At 36.0% G+C, this 22835-nt stretch overlaps 1 protein-coding gene across 1 annotated transcript in view; it reads left to right on the top strand.

The window, feature by feature from the left end:
* Positions 1 to 22835, top strand: part of LOC126210379 (uncharacterized) — a 55132-nt gene that overhangs the window by 18437 nt on the left and 13860 nt on the right. Inside the window, exon 2 of the mRNA XM_049939608.1 lies at positions 10705 to 10909. Within this exon, the coding sequence (XP_049795565.1) occupies positions 10705 to 10909 (205 nt within the window). The remainder of the gene's footprint in view (positions 1 to 10704; positions 10910 to 22835) is intronic.

Below are 22835 nucleotides of genomic sequence, written 5' to 3'. Positions count from 1 at the left end.
AGAAATCAGTTGGAAACTTTCCTCATGTCAGCACATTGTAGGTGTCACCACCGGTGCCAACCTTGTGTGAATACTTTGAAAAGCTAATCATTTGCATATCACAGCATCTTCTTCCTGTTGGTTAAATTTTGTGTCTGTAGCATGTCATCTTCATGGTGTAGCAATTTTAATGGCCAGTAGTGTACTTTTGATAAGTCTATTAATGTCATTTGCCATGTCACGATATACAGTGAGAACAGGAAGTGTCCCACATACTCCTCTGGGGCATGCCTGATGATGTTTCCACTTCTTTCAATGACTGTGCCCTTCCTGCCAAGTAATCCTCAATCCAGTCACAAAGTTTGGTTGATATCCCACATAATTACACTTTTGTAAATAATTGTTTGTGTAGTATCAAGCCACATGTTTTTGATAGTTGGGGAATACTGAATCCATCTGACCAGCTTCATACATGGCTTTCCTGGTGTCATGTGAGAAAAGTGAAAGGTTATAACTACAAACCAGAACTGAGGTCTTTGGATAACTAATACATGCCAGAGTGGCAGGTGAGATTGATATCTATTTGCATGCTTAACAATTTCATGTAGTGCGTCTCTCTTGAACTTTACTTCTGGTCTCTGAAAATAATTTTTTTGTAAGATTAAGGGCTGATTATAAGAAGCTGTTGACCATAGATTGATATGTAAAATAAGGGAATGGAAGCACTCACTACATCAGACTGATGTGTGGAGCACAGAAATATATTGAAAGGAAACCCTGTTTATGGTAGCTTTCGAGTTTTTACTCTTTTTCTGGTAAAGGTACACTCATTCACACACACAGACACCCAAATGCGCCCTCCTCTGTGGCCACAGTGGTGTGGTCTCACTGTGGCCATGGGAGTGAGTGTTTGGGTGTCCATGTGCTGTGTATGTATGTAAAGTGTGCTATAAAATAATGTCTACTATAGAAAGAACAAGAGCTTTAAAGCTAGTATGAATAGTGTTTTCTGTTACATGATTCTATGCTCTATACACCAGTCCATTATATATGGGTGGTTGTCTTTTACTTATTTTAGGTATTGTTCCATCCAGAAATTTCCATTATTGTTCCACTTTGATCTTAGATTAACATAGAAAGTAACCTCAGATCAAGAATTCTGTGTTGTATAAAAATTAATCTCAGACTAGGACTTAAGTCCTCTTTGACTGGTGAAATTTCAGAGATCAGTCAAGCTCAAAATTAATCATCAGTTTACAACCTCACAAAATTACATAACACTTTTATTTTATGCAAGTATGAGTTAAAAAGAAGTAACAGAAAATAATAAAGAATCTGTTCTCAACATAAAAATGTTAAGTAAATATGTGAATACACCAACCTCACACTGCTGAAGCTCAAAAAAATTTTTTTTTGTTCAAGTCTGTATGGTTAGGGTATGGAAATTACTGCCTATATAAATAAGAACTGCAGGTAATAACTGGTCTCATAACAATTCTTGAATATGACTCGTAACTAATAAAATTAGTTTAAGACACTTACAGCCACTTAATGATAGACTAAGGAAGGGAAATTTGAAAAATAATAGACAATACTGACTGACCACCGCTTGTAAAAATGCTCCCTAGAGTTGAATAGTAGCAGTAGCACTTTAAGTATTCAGTTTTTAACTACAGAACAGCTGCTTAAACTACTGTGGCAACTGCAATCATGTTGCTGGACAAAAATAGTAGTATGAATATGTAAGCCAACAAGTAATCATCTATTCTGGTGGTAAGATATTCAACAGGTTCTCATCTAACATAAAACAAGAAATTGGGAATACCCACCATGTCAGAAAAAAATTGGAAATAAACTTCATTAGCCACTCATTCCACAACTTAAATGAATATTTAGACTCAGTACAGAGGAGTCTGCCTCCGTAGCTGAGCAGTCAGTGTAGGTGACTGCCATGAGGAGGACCCAGGTTTGATTCCAAGTACTGTCAAGGATTTTTCCTTAGTGGAGGGATCAGTACAGCACGTATTCAGCTCTATAATGGCAATTGACAAGCTACTTGACTTAGTGATAGAGGCTCCATCATGTGAAAAGTCTACAAAATGGCTGGGAGAGTGGTGTGCTCACCACGTGCCCCTCTATACCACAACTGTATGATGTTTCAAGGCAGAGGATGACACATTGGCAGGTAGATATCTTTTGGGCCTTCATGGCCTGGATGAGGAGCTCATATTTATACTGCTGCTTACCATAAAAAGACAATACAAGTTGCAGATAGGCACAACTAAACAATTAAAAGACACACACATATAGCTTTTGGCCACAACTTTCATCAGTAAAAACACACACACACACACACACACATCCATGAATCCAAACCACACTGGGTATAAACCAGCAAAGTTCTATCACATGTAATGAGTAATTATAAGAAGCATCTACCTTTAATCAATAGGTGTACACTCTCCTTGAGTACACACACAAAGTCGCGATGACCAGGGGTACCCAACGCAGAGTTAAGCATGAGCTCACCCACACTCAAGTTCCAGTTAGATACAATATGCAGTACTCAGGATAAATACAGGTAAACAGAGTCATAAATATCTTTGATTGACGACATAATTGAGTACCTTGAGGACCAAAATCAGTGTATGAAAGCAGACACGTATACATCTTGTTATATTGTCTATAGTAGTAAATGTCTTCCACACTATTTGCTAATTGTCCATTCAAACTAACCTACATACATAAAGACCTAGAAGATTCATTTAAAATTGAATGAAAACATACTGATTTAAAGTTATATAATGTGTTGGGAAGTCAATCCCCCTACTTGAAAAAAAAAAAATTCATTTATGTGAAATAATACTGTCTTCAGCAGTCTTGGTTAACAAGTTACAAGTCTCAGTCACAATAGTGATGTAATTGGCTGATGCTTGAGTACATTACCCAGCACCTATGATCTCTTGGAAGTTGACTGGTCCAGCAGGGTACAGCCACACAGCAGTGTGGGGAGTGGGTCTGCCCACATCTTTCAGTTTCCTCCCTAGAGTTCTAATCACATGCTGGAACAGACAGGAAATTCCTGTCTAGCATTCATATCAAATCCTGAAACATCATATGCTGTTCAACACCTTTTTTGGATCACATGGCATATGCTCTCCCTCTTTATATCCCAAAAGCAATTATGTAGGATTTATATCAGATAAGATTTTAAAGTGTTCACGTATGAGACATTAATAAACAGAGTTAAATGCAGTGAAAAAAAAAGAACTAACAAGGTGATTCACACAGATATACTAAGATAATATTCCTAATTTTTGCAGTACAAATTATGAACATTGTCCCATTTCAAAATTGTAAAAGGATCTACTCATTTAGTCTCATGGTATATATCTATGAAATTCTAAAGCAAAAATCTATTACAAAACATAATTATTTAGTGTATCATAGATTTTAACTCAGTCAGTAGATAAGACAAAACTTTAGAAATCACATCATCTTACATACTACATTACTGACAAACAAAACACAATTATGTAGTTGCATAAAGCTGCAAATAGATTTAAACTCAGTCAATAGATAAGACAGAACTGCAAGAATTATATCATCTCACATACTAAATTCATGACAAACTAAACACAATTATATAGTCTAATGAATCTACAAATGTAGTGTATATTTTCTTGTAGATTAGAAGCCATTATACATCCAGGTTCATAGGTCTTGTCCTCTATACTAAAACTTAACAGTACTTGACATTTTACATACTTTCTTTGCTTACCTGTTGCTCCTCCTATCCTTACACATGCAACAGGCATTTGCACAAAATTCTTACTATACTGGATCTTGTCTCTAAATTGTTCAGATATACCACAAATCAAGCTACCTGCATCAGTCAAACAGTTCCCTTCCCACTGACCAATCTTAATCTTAATGTAAAGACACCCAAAATCTGAATTACCATCTCTGTTATTAGACACTTCCTCAATTTCATTGAATGCTACATCCACACTGACTTTACAGGGTTTTATCCACTTTACTGGTATCATGCCATTACTTTGGTTACTCATGTTGTCAGGTAAAGATTGAACACAGTGAATGGATTCCATAAAACAACTAACATTACTTATTACAGAAGGAACACAAAACATATTACTGTCAAAATTACACTTCCTAATAGATCATCTTTCACTTCATTCCACCAATATGGATACAAATTTTGACTAACCACAGCTAACTTATTATAGGATGCACATTTATCTATGTTATCATAAATATGGTTCCAAACAAACTTCAAGAAGTTTTCACCTTTATTCTTTAGGCTTGCAGATAACTCATCTTTACTGTCTGGATCATTACTCTGCATGACATTAATGAAACACTGCATTGACTAGATTGGTATTCCATGACTCTCACTTACATCATCACATGCATCACTAACCTTATCTGTATTATCAACATCATTCACAAATAACTATGAAACTTTATTATTCTTAAACTCTACAAATACCTGATGCTCATCATCATCATCATATTCTCCCAAAAGTACTTCACCAATAACATCATTACTAACACAAGTCTCATCTCCATCATAGTCACATGCCTCACCGTAAGCTACTAGTCTCAGACTTACCAACCTCAGTTATTTCACAGCTCTCATTTACATCTACATCAAAAATACCACCTCATTCATATCCCATACAGTCATCATCTGATTTACATACATCAATAATACTGTTTTCTGACCAAGAGAAGGAATCATTAGTACATACTACATCAAAATTCTCATTACTCTCACATTCTGGTTTGTGATTAGCACCTACATTACAATAATTAAACATAGTCTCCCAGAACTTTTGATCAAACATAAATGAGAAATCTGATATTCCTTCTGCTCAACTTTAAATATGTGTGTCATATCATTTACACTATTATTATTGTCTCCTTGCAAGTGTAAATTAGGGGTCCTGTGCTTGTTGTGTTTCCTCACCCCAAAACTATGAACCTTCATTGAGGGGGACTGCTGTTTCCTGAGTAGTTACCTCTATGATTGTTTCTCCTACTAAATTGCCCATGGTTACCCCCATTATTCCTATTCTGCTGATGCTCAAAATTTCTGTCTCTATTAACATTTTGGTCATGATAGAAGTTACCATTATCTCTGTTTCTGTAGTAATTCCCATTGTGATTTCTGTCATTTTGATTATTATGGTACATACTTCTTTCTACTGCCCTATCAAGCCTATCAACATATTGTAAAAATTGTTCAAGACATTTATCAGGTCCGTGTATTAAATTCCACTACAATCTTTCTGGTAATCTCCTTTTTAGTGCATCAATCAAAGTCATTTCATCAAATGGTTTGTCAAGGTGTGTTACTTCTTAAGTTGATTCTTACAAAACTGTTTCAGAGTACTGTCCCTATTCCCATAATTATGACCATTCAAAAATTCGCTATTAATTCTTCCTTTTCAGCTTCTGACCAAAATTTATTTAAAAAACTTTATTTGAAACTTTGATATGTTTTCCACTGACTTAAATTTACCCATCACAGAGATTTTCCTTGAAGACATCTTAGAGATTTTCCTTGAAGACATCTTTTAACAAATTTAATTTTTTGACTGTCACTCATGCCTTGTCTGACAGAAAACTTTTGATAGGAATGTTGGACCATGCAATACCACTGTTTGAATACAGATTTCTGTAAATGCAATTTTCCTGAACTGCTGAAATTTTTTGATCTAAAACATTTACATTAGTTTGCACATTGTTTTCAATATTTAAAATTTTTTACATAAACTGCTAAAGTTTTGAAATGATAATTAAATCAAGACCCTAAGCTGTCGACAGGCACTGATATACATCAATGGTGACAGTTGAAAATCTGTGCCCTGACCAGGACTTGAACCCGGGATCTCCTGTTTACATGGCAGACGCTCTATCCATCCAAGCCATCGAGAGCACAGAGGATAGTGCGACTGCAGGGATTTATCCCTTGCATGCTCCCCATGAGACCCACATTCCCAACTCAATGTCCACACACTACATTCATAGTGCCCCTACCAATTACACTCATTACTCGTGACAGACAATCTTACCGAATCCTGTAAGAGTTAGGGTAAAGCATGTGCATCGAGCACAGAAGAATAAGGTCAAGGCTGGTTAGCCTTAACTATATATGAAGATGCTATCTGTTCTTTCGGACTAGTTAAGGCTAACCACCCATTGAGCTGCTTCTTCTGTGCTGGATGTACACGCATTGCCCGAACTCTTACAGGACTCGGTACGATCGTCTGCCGCGAGTAATGACTGTAATGGGCAGGGGCACTATGAATGTAGTGTGTGGACATTAAGTTGGGAATGTGGGTCTCACAGGGAGTGTGCAAGGGATAAATCCCTGCAGTTGCACTATCCTCTGTGCCCTTGATGGCTCAGATGGATTGAGAGTCTGTCATGTAAGCAGGAGTTCCCAGGTTCGAGTCCCGGTCAGGGTACACATTTTCGACTGTCACCAATGATTTATATCAATGCCTGTTGACAGCTTAGGGTCTTGATTTAATTATCATTTCATTCTAAGAGAGATGCATGGTCACCAATGGTATCTGTTATTTCGAACATGTCTGAAAGAACAGATACCATCTTCATATATGCTAAAGTTTTGTTCAATTTTTTTCCATTACAGCCTTCTGTTCAACTCTGAGTCCTTAACATTCTTCATCTGTCTTCCAGATTCGACAATAAACTCATTTTCCAAAACAATCAATTTATTTTCTAAGACATCAACTTTTTCATTCACACATTTTAAACCCTCCGACAATTCGTTTTTTTCCTCCGAAACCTGATTACTAAGTTGGTCTATTTGGTATTGTACCCTATCCATTTTACTATTGTTTTCAGTTTTCAGGCCATTCAGTTGTCATTGTAGCATAGTAAATTTTTTGGTTAACTGGTCATTAACTGAACTAAATTCTCTATTTTGCTCTGTCTTCATATCCTCTAGTTTTGCCAAAATCAACTGAAAAATATCTTTTACTATTTCTTTGCTGACTACAGTTTCACTTATTTCAAACATGTCCTGACTGGATCCCACAGCTTTCACTTCTGCATCACTACTACCCTCATCTCTATTCATTTTGTTAACAAGAACACGAGTCCAAAAACAAATTAATTTCACAAATAGTTTGTACTTATCTTTCCTTTTTGATGTCCCTCATTGTAGTTGTAAAGTCCTCTTTCAATTGATGTGGGCCATCATTGTTGGTAGTGCCTCATCACTGCTGATATGTCTTTATTGGGCAGTCCTCAGTCTTCTTTCTTCAAGTGATTAGGAATTCATTTATACAGGAACTGCAAATTGCACAACCCTTCTTCTGCAATAGACAAAACTTCATTATTAGTGAACTGATCCTGTATGATGGCACCACTTGTAATCTTACCCTCCCTCACATCATTTGTTGACTGTCACTTACTTCAAAATTAAACTCTTTTAATAAGTTTGGAGAGGAGTAAGCTTCACAATAAACTTTTTTACTTATCTTCTTTTCTCATAGTTGGCTTCAGTCCTTCACATCTAGGGGTTGATTCTTGAGGCTGAAATTTTTGACATTGTAGGTTCAAAATGAAATGATAATACTGAAGTAAGCCTGCTCCATAATTTCTGTAATTTTTTTTTATTCTATCACATATTTCTATATCACACTGGCTTTACAATTTCCACTTCATTATCAAAAATTACATCATTATTGCCAAACATAAAAATTCAGCCGATCACATAAGAGGCATGCCCACTATTACTACATTCTGTGGTACTAGCAATATTCCAAAGAGTTTACAAAATTTATTGACAAATGACTTTCTATTAATTTCTATGATTCTTTTATACAGTATATGAATCTAGAGATAAATTTAATAATTAGCATCATATCATGGAATTAATAATAGGAATTTTAAGTGTGCTGAATATTTCATAATTTCAAATGTTTCTAAATAATTTGTAATTTTAACTGTACTTACAGAGTTAGTACATATCGATTGTAACAAAGAAAATAAAGAAATTTCTTTTTCTACATTTTAGTCTGAAATATACCACATTATATACAAAATCATATGAAATTCTTTTAGTTAAACAGCTGAGATAATATTAACTTGTTTAAAAGGTTGAAAGTATTTTTGGTATCAATAACCTCTGTTGAAGAAAGGTACCGTTAGAGGAGAGTGTCCCTTTACAACATGCACAGAATGTGCAAAATTAGTGCATTTTTCTTCTTTCCATTCTGTTGTATCTTATGCAATAATGTTCTGGGGAGTAAATCCAAAATTATGTTCTTTGCAGATGATACAAGCATAATTATAAATGATGACAGAAAGTCTTTATCCACTACTACTGAAAGAGTTCTAAAGTATATGCAGCAGTGGTTTCATGCCGATAAGTTAACAGATCATTAAAATAAAACAAATTACATGCAACACAGTAAAGTAAATGAGAAGGATGACCATTTATTATTGGGTGATCAGGAAATAGTGAAAGTACAGTCTACAAAGTTTTTGTGCATGCACACTGATCATGACTTGAGATATACAGACTGTATCATATACATAACCCACAAACTCAGTTCTGCATTTTTGCACTAAGAATAATTTCTTGAGTTGCAATTTTCTTATTTTCATTGTATTGTACCTTATGAAATAATGTTCTGTGTAACAAAATCTTTTTTGAAAGACACTTTTAAATTACAGAAAAGAGCATTTAGAATTATTACACACAACTCTCCACAAACACACTGCAGGCCATTATATGTGCAATTAAAAATACTTGCACAACCATCTTTGTACATATTCAAAAGTGTACCATAAGCAAGAACACAGTCGAGTAGTTCACATATAAATTCAGATTTCCATAACTACAACGCAAGTATCAGTAAGAACCTACATGTAGAAAGAGTAAGAAAAACAAAAGCTCAAACATGTGAGCCATTATGGAATAAAGTTGTATGATGCTCTGCCAATCTGCATCAAGGAAATTGAAGAAGAGGGAAAATAAGTCAGAATTAAAAAATTACCTGTTAAATAAATGTTTTTATAACCTGGAGGAATATTTTGAATCTGTAAATCACTAACAAACTCTTATACTGTACTTTCTTCATTGTCATTTCAGTCATACTGTTCTCATTGTAAATTTTATATTTTGTTTGTATGATTATTTAACTGCAAATGATGTGCTTCTTGAAGTATACTGCATGCATATCAAATCATGGTGTACTTGTTCAGAGAGTACATATGAGACCAATGCATTACATCTACATCTGCAACTAGATAGATACTATGCAAGCTGCCATGCAGTAGATGGTGGAGGGTACCCTGCACTACTACTAGTAATTTCCTTTTCTGTTCCACTTGCAAATAGAGTGAGGGCAAAATTGCTATCTATATGCCCCTGTATGAGCCTTACTTTCTCATATCTTATCTTCACAGTCCTTTTGGGCAATGTATGTTGGTGGAAGTGGAACTGTTCAGCTGTCAGCTTCAAATGCCAGTTCTCTTATCTCAAAAGTGTTTTCGAAAAGAATGTTGTTTTCCCTCCAGTGATTCCCATCTGAGTTCCCGAAGTATCTTCACAACATTTATATGTTGTTTGAAACTACTGGTAATGAATCTAGCAGCCTGTCTCTGAATTGCTTCAATGTCTTCCTTTAATCTGACCTGGTACAGATCCCAAATACTCAAGCAGTGATCAAGAATATGTTGCAACTGTTTCCTACATGCACTTTCCTTTACAGATGAACCACACTTTGTTAGAATTCTCCCTACCCTTCTCTACCAAGTCCTCACATGCCCTTTGTTTCATTTGATATCACTTTGCAAGGTTATGCCTTGATATTTAAAGTATGTGACTGTGTCAAGCAGGACATTACTAATGCTGTGTCCGAACATTATGGGTTTGTTTTTCCTACTCGTCTGCATCAACTTACATTTTTCTACATTTAGTGCTAGCTGCCATTCATCACACCAACTAGAATTTTGTCTGTCATCTTGTACCCTCCTCCTACATCATTTATGTACATAAAAAACAACAGTGGCCCTATCATACTTCCCTAGCACACTCCTGATGGTACCCTTGTCTCTGATGAAACTTGCCGTTGAGGACAACATACTCGGTTCTATAACTTAAGAAGTCTTTGAGGCACTCACATACCTGTGAATCTATTCCACATGATTGTACCTTTGTTAAGAGCCTGTTCATTGAGTCATTTTAATACATTATAAAATGTTAATTTCATATTTATTATATTAACTTGTATAGTTGTGCTAAACATATGCTGTATGGCATTATGTCAGTTCCTATAACATGTGAGTGATGTGAAGGATGTTAATAAACTAAACTATATATATTTTTGCTCTCCTTTACCTGATGGTTAGTAATTGGGTATATGTTTACACATGGATAATGATACCAGTGTCCTAAATCTAGTGGTGTTTGTAATTAGCATGGCCTTTAGGTTGATTAATTAGCTCATGAACTCCTGATAACCAAATGAACAAAATAAACACTAAAGTTAATTTAGAGAAACCCTATGTCAATATCTGAGGTTTTTGGATATTGTACATGACATAAAAATAATAATATTGGAGATATTTGCAAAAAATAGAAAGGATGTTTTGGAGGCAAGTAAAACATTACAGGGGGAAAGAATCCACCTACTTGATTGCACACTGCCCTGCTTGCAGATGTTCCTGAGACCTGTGTGTCTAGTGCTGTTGGTTGCCTGCCTCGCTGTGGCCGATGACAGTGACGACCTCCGTGACTCACGCGGCGACATTGTGCAGTGCATCCCACATGAGTGCAACAAGCCCTGCACCCCTCCACCACAATACTGCCCCTCAGGAGTTGTGAAGAACTGTGGTTGCTGTGATGTATGCTGGATACACTTGAGTAAGCATTCTACTCTCTTAATAGCTATGGGGACAATTTTTCTTAACATCTAAAACAGACCATTAAAAAATTTATATTTTGGCAACTGTTTCACAATGCATATTCAGGGTATCCCAGAAATGTTGTAACCAACTTCAAGGCATTGTAGAGTGTGTCTCTAGGAACAAATTGAGGACAGGAACCCATTCCCGGAAACGTCATCTGACAACTCAACAGAAGACTGAAGTTATAGGCACTGGTGCCTACCAGTAGGTCACCCCTTCAATAGCAAACATGACTTTGTACACTGATGAACTGGAGGCACAATGTTTCGTGATGTCATTTGTTATCCAGTGGTCTTGATTGATTGCCACGATTACAAGTGGAGAAGATGGAGATAGCTGCTGCATAGAAAGGCCATGAGTTTGATGTTCTGTTCCCTTGGTGGATGACAGTTTTGGCAACAAGTTTCCATCTGCAGTTTATTTTTCTCCTGTAACCGTTAAAGATCTGGAATTTTCAGCACTTAAGAGAAAAATAAATTGCAGAGTGAAAGCTGTGTCCAAAACCATCATCCAATAGGGCAACGGAGCATCACTTTCATAGGAGACAAGGCCTTTCTATGCAGCAACTAGCTCCATCTCCTCCGCTGATGATTGTGGCAATCAGTCAGGATCACTGAATAACTAATAACATTGCACAATGTTCTGCCTGTGGTCTGTCACTGTACTTGCTGCAGAAGGAGTTGCCTAGTGGCAGGTGCCAATGCCTGTAACTTAGACACTCTGTAGCATCACTTAATGAAACTTCTTGACAGATTAAAACAGTGTGCTGGACTAAAACTCGAACTCAGGACCTTTGCCTTTCACGGGCAGTGCTCTACCATGTGAGCAACCCAAGCACTACTCACGATCCATCCCCACAGCTTCAATTTTGCCAGTACCTCATCTCCTACCTTCCAAAATTCACAGAAGCTAAGATGGTAGAGCACTTGCCTGCAAAAGGCAAAGGTCCTGAGTTCGAGTCTCGGTCTGGCACACAATTTTAATCTGCCAGTAAGTTTCATGTCAGTGCACACTCCACTGTAGAGTGAAAATTTCATTCTGGAAACATCCCCCCCAGGCTGTGGCTAAGCCATGTCTCTGCAATATCCTTTCATCCAGAAGTGCTAGTTTGGCATGTTTACAAGAGGGAATAGAAGCTTTCAAAATGTGGTGCTACAGAAGAATGCTGAAGATAAGGTGGGTAGATCACATAACTAATGAGGAGGTATTGAATAGGATTGGGGAGAAGAGAAGTTTGTGGCACAACTTGACTAGAAGAAGGGATCAGTTGGTAGGACATGTTTTGAGGCATCAAGGAATCACAAATTTAGCATTGGAGGGCAGCGTGGAGGGTAAAAATCGTAGAGGGAGACCAAGAGATGAATACACTAAGCAGATTCAGAAGGATGTAGGCTGCAGTCAGTACTGGGAGATGAAGAAGCTAGCACAGGATAGAGTAGCATGGAGAGCTGCATCTAACCAGTCTCAGGACTGAAGACCCCAATAACAACAACAAAAAAGCATATGTGAAGTTTGGAAGGTAGGAGATGAGGTACTGGCACAATTGAAGCTGTGAGGATGGGTTGGGAATTGTGATTGGGTAGCTCAGATGGTAAAGCACTTGAACATGAAAGGCAAAGGTCCCAAGTTCAAGTCTCAGTATGGCACACAGTTTTAATGTGCCAGAAAGTTTCATGTCAGTGCACACTATGCTGCAGAGTGAAAATTTCATTCTGGATCACTGAATGAAGTTCCCAGACATGGGTTCCTATCTTCGGTTTCTTCCTTGAGACACCTTCTACAGCCCCTTGAGGTTTATCACAACATTTCTGGGACACACCCTGATGTCCTTCATCTCTACCGGTGCTTGATTTATGATCATACACACCAGTACACCATGCTCGTAAATCTGATGGAAATAAATAACCACAGACTTTGAGATGTGGTACAGCAGAATTTCATTTTTTGCCAATATAAATGTTGTGTTTACACTTTTAAAATGCCCAGGAAAGCTTTAAAATTACGTTTTAAGAATTCTAAATTTCAACCCCTACCCTGGAAGGTCAAAGTAGTGGAACCTCTTTTTTTATAAATCAAGCACTGGTCATTACCAATATTTTACTTTTTTAACAAAGACTGCAAAGCATGTATATATTTTTAGGACCAAAAACATCTTCTACAAAGGCATTCAATGGCTTAGCATTAGTACAGGCAATAGAGAGAAACACATATGTTCAAAAACCTGCTAACCAGAGCATATAGGTAATGTGGTGGAGTTTCTGACTGAATTACATAGCTTTCTTTTTGCAACTCTTCCTACTCCATTGAAAATCTTTACAGAAACTCTTAATGTTTTAGGATATTTTACAGTTAAAACTACACCTATAATAAAATAATATTGGAAAAGAATGGCAGACTGTCTTGGAGAAAAAAGTAATTGGCTTACATTCCTTCACTTTTATATTTTATTGGCAAAATTGCATGAGCTTTCCACACTGTTGTTAGCAGTTTCAAGTCAGTCTGTCTGTTGACAGTTAGAAAGGTGAAAATGTAAAAAAGAATAAATTTATGCTTAAAGACAGATACTGCAAGCTATAAAATGTTATTGTTTTCTCTCATTATGTAATTACTTGTTAGCTATGGTAGGTTATACAATGATTCTTTGTATCCCCTTTTGACCTACTGACAGTCAGAAGACGACTACTTACAGTCAGAAGCTGGTAATGTCATTAATGTGAAATGCGATAGTGTCAAAAAATACAAAAATAAAAGAGACAATAATATTCCACAGTGCTGTCATTTCATTTTCTGTCATGTAAAATGGTTAGAGGTTGTCAGGACCAGACCTTTAGTTTACGGCAAATAATGGAGAATGTATCTATGCTTTATAGATCTAGAAAAGGCATATGACCGGGTTCCTAGGAGGAAGTTATTGTTTGTTCTACGAGATTATGGAATAGGAGGCAAACTTTTGCAAGCAATTAAAGGTCTTTACATAGATAGTCAGGCAGCAGTTAGAGTTGACGGTAAATTGAGTTCATGGTTCAGAGTAGTTTCAGGGGTAAGACAAGGCTGCAACCTGTCTCCACTGTTGTTCATACTATTTATGGATCATATGTTGAAAACAATAGACTGACTGGGTGAGATTAAGATATGTGAACACAAAATAAGCAGTCTCGCATATGTGGATGACTTAGTTTTGATGGCAGATTCGATTGAAAGTTTGCAAAGTAACATTTCAGAGCTAGATCAGAAATGTAAGGACTATGGTATGAAGATTAGCATCTTCAAAACGAAAGTAATGTCAGTGGGAAAGAAATATAAATGGATTAAGTGCCAAATAGGAGGAACAAAGTTAGAACAGGTGGACGGTTTCAAGTACTTAGGATGCATATTCTCACAGGATGGCAACATAGTGAAAGAACTGGAAACGAGGTGTAGAAAAGCTAATGCAGTAAGCACTCAGCTACAATCTATTCTCTTCTGCAAGAAGGAAGTCAGTACCAAGACTAAGTTATCTGTGCACCGTTCAATCTTTCGACCAACTTTGTTGTATGGGAGCGAAAGCTGGGTGGATTCAGGTTACCTTATCAATAAGATTGAGGTTACAGATATGAAAGTAGCTAGGATGATTGCAGGTACTAGTAGATGGGAACAATGGCAGGAGGGTGTCCACAGTGAGGAAATCAAAGAAAAATTGGGAATTATAGATGTAGCAGTCAGGGCAAACAGGCTTAGATGGTGGGGTCATGTTACACGCATGGCAGAAGCAAGGTTACCCAAGAGACTCATGGCTTCAGCAGTAGAGGGTAGAAGGAGTCGGGGTAGACCAAGGATAAGGTACCTGGATTTGGTGAAGAATGATTTTGAAGTAATAGGCTTAACATCAGAGGAGGCACCAAAGCTAGCACTGAATAGGGGGTGATGGAGGAATTTTTATAAGGGGGACTATGCTCCAGACAACGCTGAAAGGCATAATCAGTCTTAAATGATGATGATGATGATGATGATGATGATAATGATGATCATGTAAAATGATATGGAGATACATGATGACTGTCCAATTTCTCTGATGAAAAAAAGAAATAGATGTAATGACAAAGGACATTAATGGATATATATTGAGAAACAATTGCCAAAATACCAAGGCTGCTGAAGAGAAGAGGTGTCTGGGATGTTCTAGACCCAACACCATATACAACTTTTAAAACATGCTCCTGTTTTGCAAAAATACTATTTGTCATTTCTTACCCCAAAAGTTGATTCCATATCTTACTAGTAAATGAACATATGCAGAATAGATTACTTTCCTCATTTTTGAATTGCCTGTAGTAGTAATCAAATATACCAATCAAATGTTTGAGGAATTGAATGATTGACTAAAAATTGTGGGTCATGTCCATATTCTGTAAAAAACACACATATATACTTTCCTTTATTTATTGCAAATTACACAAACAGCACAACAAGTATATCATTTTATTATATTTTCTGGAATATAATTAACATTAGAAAATTGCAGTTACAGTGAAAATTATCTTCTTGTGATTGCTTTGCCAGAAAGAAACTCACATTTGTTGTCCAGCAGCTGGGATTTTGAGGGAAAGTAGATCATGTCCCCATCAAGGGCACTCATTGTGTGAAAGTTGTAGGCAAATAGGTAAAATTGACAGCATTACACAATCACAGCTTGTCGTTCTTTAGCATGACTGGAGCTGCTGATTTACTGATCTTCACCTTCAGCAACATACCACTTATCTCCTTCTTTAGATCCATCCCATTATATTATATTCAGGTAGAGGGAGGTATGTTAAGGAAGAGGTTTGTTAAGGCTTCTTTTAGCTTTGGATCCATGATTTTTCTCCATTCTGGATAGAAAAGCATAGGCTCTAGGATACCGTATCTGAGATCAAAAGATGACTCACCTACCATCTAGCAAACTCCAAATTTTCCTAGCAGTTAAGTCAACCACAAACTATCTGAATTTCATTAACATGTTAAAAGGTACCAACATAATATTGGAAAGGAAGGGAAAAGACATGACAGAGTCACATCAAGTAGTAATATTAGTGGAGACACTTTTAAAATAAAACACATGAATATCAAAAAGCATGGGATGTCCCTAAGGGAGGTTAAGAGTTTGTCCCTACTCTCTGCAGGTGAATTGAAAGTTTTAAAAATAATTGGAGCACCAAAAAATAAAAATTTTAGGGTTAGGATGGAAAATCAGCAAAAATGGTACAACACAGTGCTAGATATATTGCAAAGCAACTGATTTTCCCCATAAATTTAAATTTATTGAGAAAAAAGGAGTATTCCCAAAATGTTTAAAAAGGAGCAAAGCATTTCCAGTGTTTAAAGAAAAAGATAAAGGAGATCCAGGAAACTATTGACCCATAACAATCACAACAGTTCTTTCTAATATAGTAGAAACAGCAATTAAAGATAGAACTATAAACTTCAGAGAGAAACAAAACAACTTAAATTAAGCACTATATGTGTTTAAAAAGAGGAGATTCACTAAGACTGCATTGTCAAATTTCACAATACACATTGTTGAGGGCCTTGTCAAAGGAGAGTATCTTACTCCTTTCAAAAGCTTTTGATTGCCATAAAAATTTTGTAGAGAAACTGGACTGCTACAACATAAGAGGAAAAACCATGGATATTATAGAAACCTCTGTTGAAAACAGACAACAGTATGTTGAAATTAAACATCAGTGTGAAATACAGAGAAAAATGTCAACTCTGATTTTGTGCAGTTAAACATGGAGTAGCTCATGGTTCAGTATTAGGACCTCTCCTCTTTATCTTATGTATAAATGATATGCCCACTGCAGTAAATGAAAAAGTAATTGCATATGCCAATGACACAATTTTATTGGTATAGAGTGACTCAGTACAGGATATGGAAAAGATAGTTGGTAAGAACATGCAAATGGCAGTGTGGTATTTTTTGAGATAATGATTTAATGATTGACAGAAAGAAAACAATATGTACAAAATTTGCAATAAAGAAAACTAACTGCCAAGAGGATTTTATTCTGAACATTGAGGATCTATACTTAGAAGAAGTGGGCTGTGTTTTCGGGAACAGAGGTGGACAAATTTCTGACATAGCAAAAACCACACTGATATGATCTTTTCTAAAACAAGTACATACATACACTTACTGAAAACAAAACTGTGCTATATGTTGAAAATGGAAACGTTGCTAAAATTGTGCTACAAGATTATTTTCCCATGCATATTGTACCATATACCACTATGTGGAGGAACAGCTGATCTATACATTCAGAGAATTTTGAAACTTTAAAAGAAAGCCATTAGACGCATAGTAAACTAACACCATGGGAATCCTGCAAAAACAAATTCATAAAATTTAAAATATTTGCTGTACCAAATTTGTCCATACATGAGACAAAACTTCTTTTAATGGTAAATTGTACAGCACTTGTAAACAAGATTTTCATGACCACAACACATGAATGAGAGAAAATTATCATGCCTGCAGTAAAAGATTGAAAACAACCGATAGGGACCCTGCAAGTGCAGAAAGGTTATTTTATAACAGACTGACACTTTGCATAAAGAGTGAAAAGAAAGTCAGAACATTCAAGTAAACCTCAAACAACATCTCATCTCTCAATGTTAGTATAAGGTGAAGCAATACTTGCAGGTGAATCCATGAACAAATGTCATTTTAAAGTTGGGAATGGAGTAAAACACTTTCTTTTTCATTTGGAAACAAATTTTGACAGGAGGAAAAAGAATAACAGACTGTAGTGGTGAAAATACAGAACATACAGACCAAATGTATTTGGTGCAAATATGATTTAAATGAGTTTTCACTATGTATAAATGTGTAAATGTCTGCCTGTGTAGCTAAGTGGTTAATATGGTTGACTGTAATGTAGGTGGCCCAGGTTTGAATCCTGGCCAGGTGGGAGATTTCATCCACCCAGGGGCTGGATGTTGTTTTGTCCTCATCATTCATCATCACCAACCTGCAAGTCACTAAAGTGGTGTCTACATCTACATCTATAAGGGGCATTCAAAAATAAATAAGCTGGAGGGTAATTACAGAAACCAGTATCTGTATGTTAGAAGTATTGACCCTGGCTGTTGAGACACTTGTCTCACTATGACACAAGTTGGTGAATGGCTATCTCATAAAATTCCTGGGCCTGCGATGTTGACCAATTCTGCACATAAAGCTGGACATCATCATCCAAGGTGAATCATTATGCTGACGTTCTTCTTTGACTAAGATGGCCTCCTTCACTTCCTGCAGCATGGGACAACAGTGAATGCCCAGCATTACTCGCAAACCTTGATCACTCTTTGCCAAGAAATCAAATCAAAACAACCAGGCAATCTCACCCGTGGGGTCATTCAGCTCTTCGACAATGGAAAGCCTCATACGGCCAACACAGTCATGGCACTCCTGCAAAAATTCAAATGGGAGGTTCTTGGCCACCCTCCATGCAGTCCAAACCTCTCTGGTTGTGATTACGCCATTTTTGGCCCCCTTTAAAAGGCTCTGAGGGGCAAAAAATTCACCTCAAATGATGATGTCCAGCTGTACATGTGGAACTGGTTAACATCACAGCCCTGGGAATTTTATGAGACAGCCATTCACAAGTGTCTCAACAGCCAGGGTCAATACTTCTAACATACAGGTACTGGTTTCTGTAATCTTTTTTAAAATTTTTATTTGGTATGCGTATTTCATAGATCCGTACATGCGAGTGATTCGCCTGGATGTGGAATGTGTCAATACAATTGTACAAATACAATTAATTCTATAGAATAGTAATATAATACAATGATATAGATATTAATAAGTATCACTTTTTCTCATTTACAAGCTGTCATTTAACTAGTATAGCAATTCTCAATATAACATTATAACTATAACAGTAACATAATATTGTATCATCCATCTAATAACTAAGAGACTAAATACATCTATTTTTAAGGGAGGGCATTACTTCTGGAAAATAATTCATCTAACAAGTACAGTGGATGGTCAAGCAGGTATTTTTTTAACATACCTTTGAACAGCGTTTCATTTTCTCTTGTACATTTAATATAATTAGGCAATCCATTAAAAGTCTTTATAGCAGCATACTTTACTCCCTTCTGCACAAGTGTTAAAGTTTTTAGTTCAACATGTAGATCAGCTTTACCTCTAGTATTGTAGTTATGGTATGAGCAATTTGTTTCATACTGAGCATAGTCTTTATTAACTACATTCATCAGAGAGTATATGTACTGACATGTTGTGGTCAGAATACCTAACTGTGTAAAAAGTTTTCTACATGAGGTTCATGTAGGAACCCCACACATGATTCTGACTGCTCTCTTCTGAGCAGTTAAGATTTTTTTTGAGGCTGGTGAATTACCCCGGAATATTATGCCGTAACTCATTAATGAGTGAAAGTACCCAAAGTAAGCTGATTTTAAAATGTTGATGTCCCCAAAATGAGTAATGATTCTCAGAGCAAAAGTTTCTGATGAAAGCCTTTTTAGAGTAAGGGACACATGCTCTTCCCAGTTGAGCCTACTGTCAATGTGAACCACCAGGAATTTAGTGGTTTGCACCTGTTCTAGTTCCTGGTTGACATGAGCAATTACTATATTTTCTAGTGTTTTATTTTTTGTGTGGAACTGTATAAAATTAGTTTTTTTTTTTAATATTAACTGAAAGAGAATTAATTGAAAACCAAGCTGCAACTTCTCTGAGTATATCATTAACATCAGTCTCCAGATCAGCAGTAGACTTACCATCTACGACAATGCTTGTATCATCAGCAAACATTGTGAATTCACAATTTTTACTAATGGACAGGGGCAAATCATTAACATATATTAAAAACAGCAAGGGTCCAAGGACAGATCCCTGGGGAACTCCATGCTGAATTTTGCCCCATTCAGAATCCACTAGATTAGAAGATCCTTTGTTGCAGCCATTTAGAACCACCTTTTGTTTCCTGTCTTCAAGATATGATTTTAGCCAGTTACCTATAGGCCCTTTGATTCCATAATGATAGGCCTTCTCCAAGAGTATCTTGTGGTTTACACAATCAAAGGCCTTGGAAATATCACAGAAGACACCAGCTGGTGACTTCTTACTATTAATAGACTCCAAGACATCATTTGTGAGTGAATATATGGCATGCTCTGTGGAAACCCCTTTTTGAAAACCAAACTGTCTGTGGTTAATAATATTAAGTTTATCAAGATGTGCCACAATCCTGTTATACACTGCCTTTTCAAGAACCTTTGAAAATGTTGTTAAGAGAGAGACAGGACGATAATTTTTGACATCTGTAGCATCGCCAGACTTGAAAAGAGGTCTTACAATGGCATATTTCATTCTCTCTGGAACAACTTCCTCATAAAGAGACGTGTTACAAATGTGAGAAAGTACTACACTTACATCATTACTGCAGGCTTTCAACAGTTTACTAGAGATGTTATCTATACCTGAAGATCCTTTACTTTTAAATGAGTGAATTTTTTTTTTATTTCATTAACAGTTATGAGTGTTACATTTATATCATTAAAACATTGTGAGAGGTTAAGTTTCAGAATATCTGCAGCTTCTCTTATGTCACCACTGTAACCTATTTGAGAGGTGACACTTAGAAAGTCGCTGTTAAATGTGTCTGCTATCTGTTTACTATCAGTTATTTCCAAATCGTTAATTTTTAGGACAGCAGTTTTTTCATTGTCAGATGGTGCAGTACCTGTTTCCCTCTTTATTACACTCCAAATCGTTCTGATTTCATTGTTTGAACAGTTAATTTCAGATTGTATGCACATACTTTTAGATTTTTTTAGTTAAGATTTTGCAGTATGTCCTATAATATTTCATCTGGAGGGGATTATTGGATTGTCTGGATATTATATACAGTTCTCTTTTTCTCTGGCATGATATTTTTATGCCCTTGGTGAGCCATGGTTTTTTGCTTGATTGCCTGTTCTGTAATCTACAGACCTTTTTTGGAAAGACATTTTCAAATATACCTGATAATTCATCAGTAAATAAATTATATTTTCTATTAATATCATTTGCAAGATAAAAATACCTCCAGTCAGTCTCCCAAATGCATAATTTGAATTTTTGGACATTTTCCTCATTCATGTTTCTAATGGTTTTCCACTGTGCACTAGCTTTGTAATTAGGCCTCTGGCTCATTTCTTTTTGAATGCCCCTTATACATCTACATCGATACTCTGCAAATCACATTTAAGTGCCTGGCAGCAGGTTCATTGAACCACCTTCACAATTCTCTATTGTTCCAGTCTTGTATAGCGTGCAGAAAAAACGAACACCTATGTCATTCCATACGAGTTCTGATTTCCCTTATTTTATCATGGTGATCGTTTCTTTCAATGTAGGTCAGTGTCAACAAAATATTTTCACATTCAGAGGAGAAAGTTGGAGATTAAAATTTTGTGAGAAGGTTCCACCACAGTGGAAAACACCCTCGTTTTAATTATGTCCACCCCAAATCCTGTACCATTTCAGTGACACATTCTCCCCTATTTTGTAATAATACAAAATATGTTACCCTTCTTTGAACTTTTTCGATGTACTCCATCAGTCCTGTCTGGTAAGTATCCCACACTGCACAGCAGTATTCTAAAAGAGAACAGACAAGTGTAGTGTAAGAAGTCTCCTTAATAGATCTGTTACATTTTCTATGTGTCCTGCCAATAAAACACAGTCTTTGGTTAGCCTTCCCCACAACATTTTCTATGTGTTCCTTCCAATTTAAGTTGTTTGTAATTGTAATTCCTATGTATTTAGTTGAATTTATGGCCTTTATAGTTGACTGATTTGTCATGTAACCAAAGTTTAATGGATTGTTGACTGATTTGTCATGTAACCAAAGTTTAATGGATTGCTTTTAGCACTCATGTGGATGACTTCACACTTTTCATTATTTAGGGTCAATTGCCAATTTTTGCACCATAGAGATATCTTTTCTAAATCTTTTTGCAACTTGTTTTGATCTTCTGATTATTTTATTAGTCAATAAATGACAGTGTCATTTGCAAACAACCTAAGTCAAATGAAAAGACTTGCAGTAGTTGGCCAAACAGCCATAGATGGGGTCTCCGGACCAAAAATGCCATTCATTTATTTTGTTTCAATGTCTAAATATTTTCTGCATTATGGGTAACATATATGATTGAAAAAATTAATTTTCAGTTTTTGTTCATGTCTTAACATCTTCTGCAATATGCCACAAAATGTAAAATTTTGTAGACTTTCCTTATGTCTGCAAGACTGTTCTATAAATTAATGCAGCTATCAGTATTTATCATCACTGTGTACTACTCTCAATTATCTGTTCACATTATTATCACAAAAAACTTGTTTTTATGTAACAATGACAAACTTCTAAGAATTTTTTTTATTCTGTATAAGAGTAGCAACATGACATGTCTAATATCATTCTAAAATATTATTTATGGGTAGAAAAATAAAATGAATAATCCAAATGATCAAATTTTACCCCCTCCTCTCATGTCACATAATCACAGCAGCTTTCTCACTCACAAGGTCATGAAAGTAGAATTTCAAATCTATACATACAGTCAGATATGATATTGGGTAATTTGTTTGTTAATACTACAACCACAAATATCTGGTCATACCTAGATCCATGGCCATGCCTGTGTCTCTTATGACATTGGTATTTTTCTGTTCAATTAGCCATTATCAGTCCTTTATTGAGGCTACTAATGAATTTATTCTTTGAAATGCTGGATATTTTATTTATTCTTTGAAGTGCTGGATATTTTATTTAAAAATTAACAAAAATAAAGTAGCTATTCACAAATTATGAATTATTATTAAGAAAATTTACACAAATTTGTTGGGT

The sequence above is a fragment of the Schistocerca nitens genome, chromosome 10 (assembly GCF_023898315.1).
Source record: "Schistocerca nitens isolate TAMUIC-IGC-003100 chromosome 10, iqSchNite1.1, whole genome shotgun sequence".
NCBI lineage: Eukaryota > Metazoa > Arthropoda > Insecta > Orthoptera > Acrididae > Schistocerca > Schistocerca nitens.
Note: the sequence above shows the minus strand (reverse complement) of the source record. Positions and strands in the feature narration are given on the sequence as shown.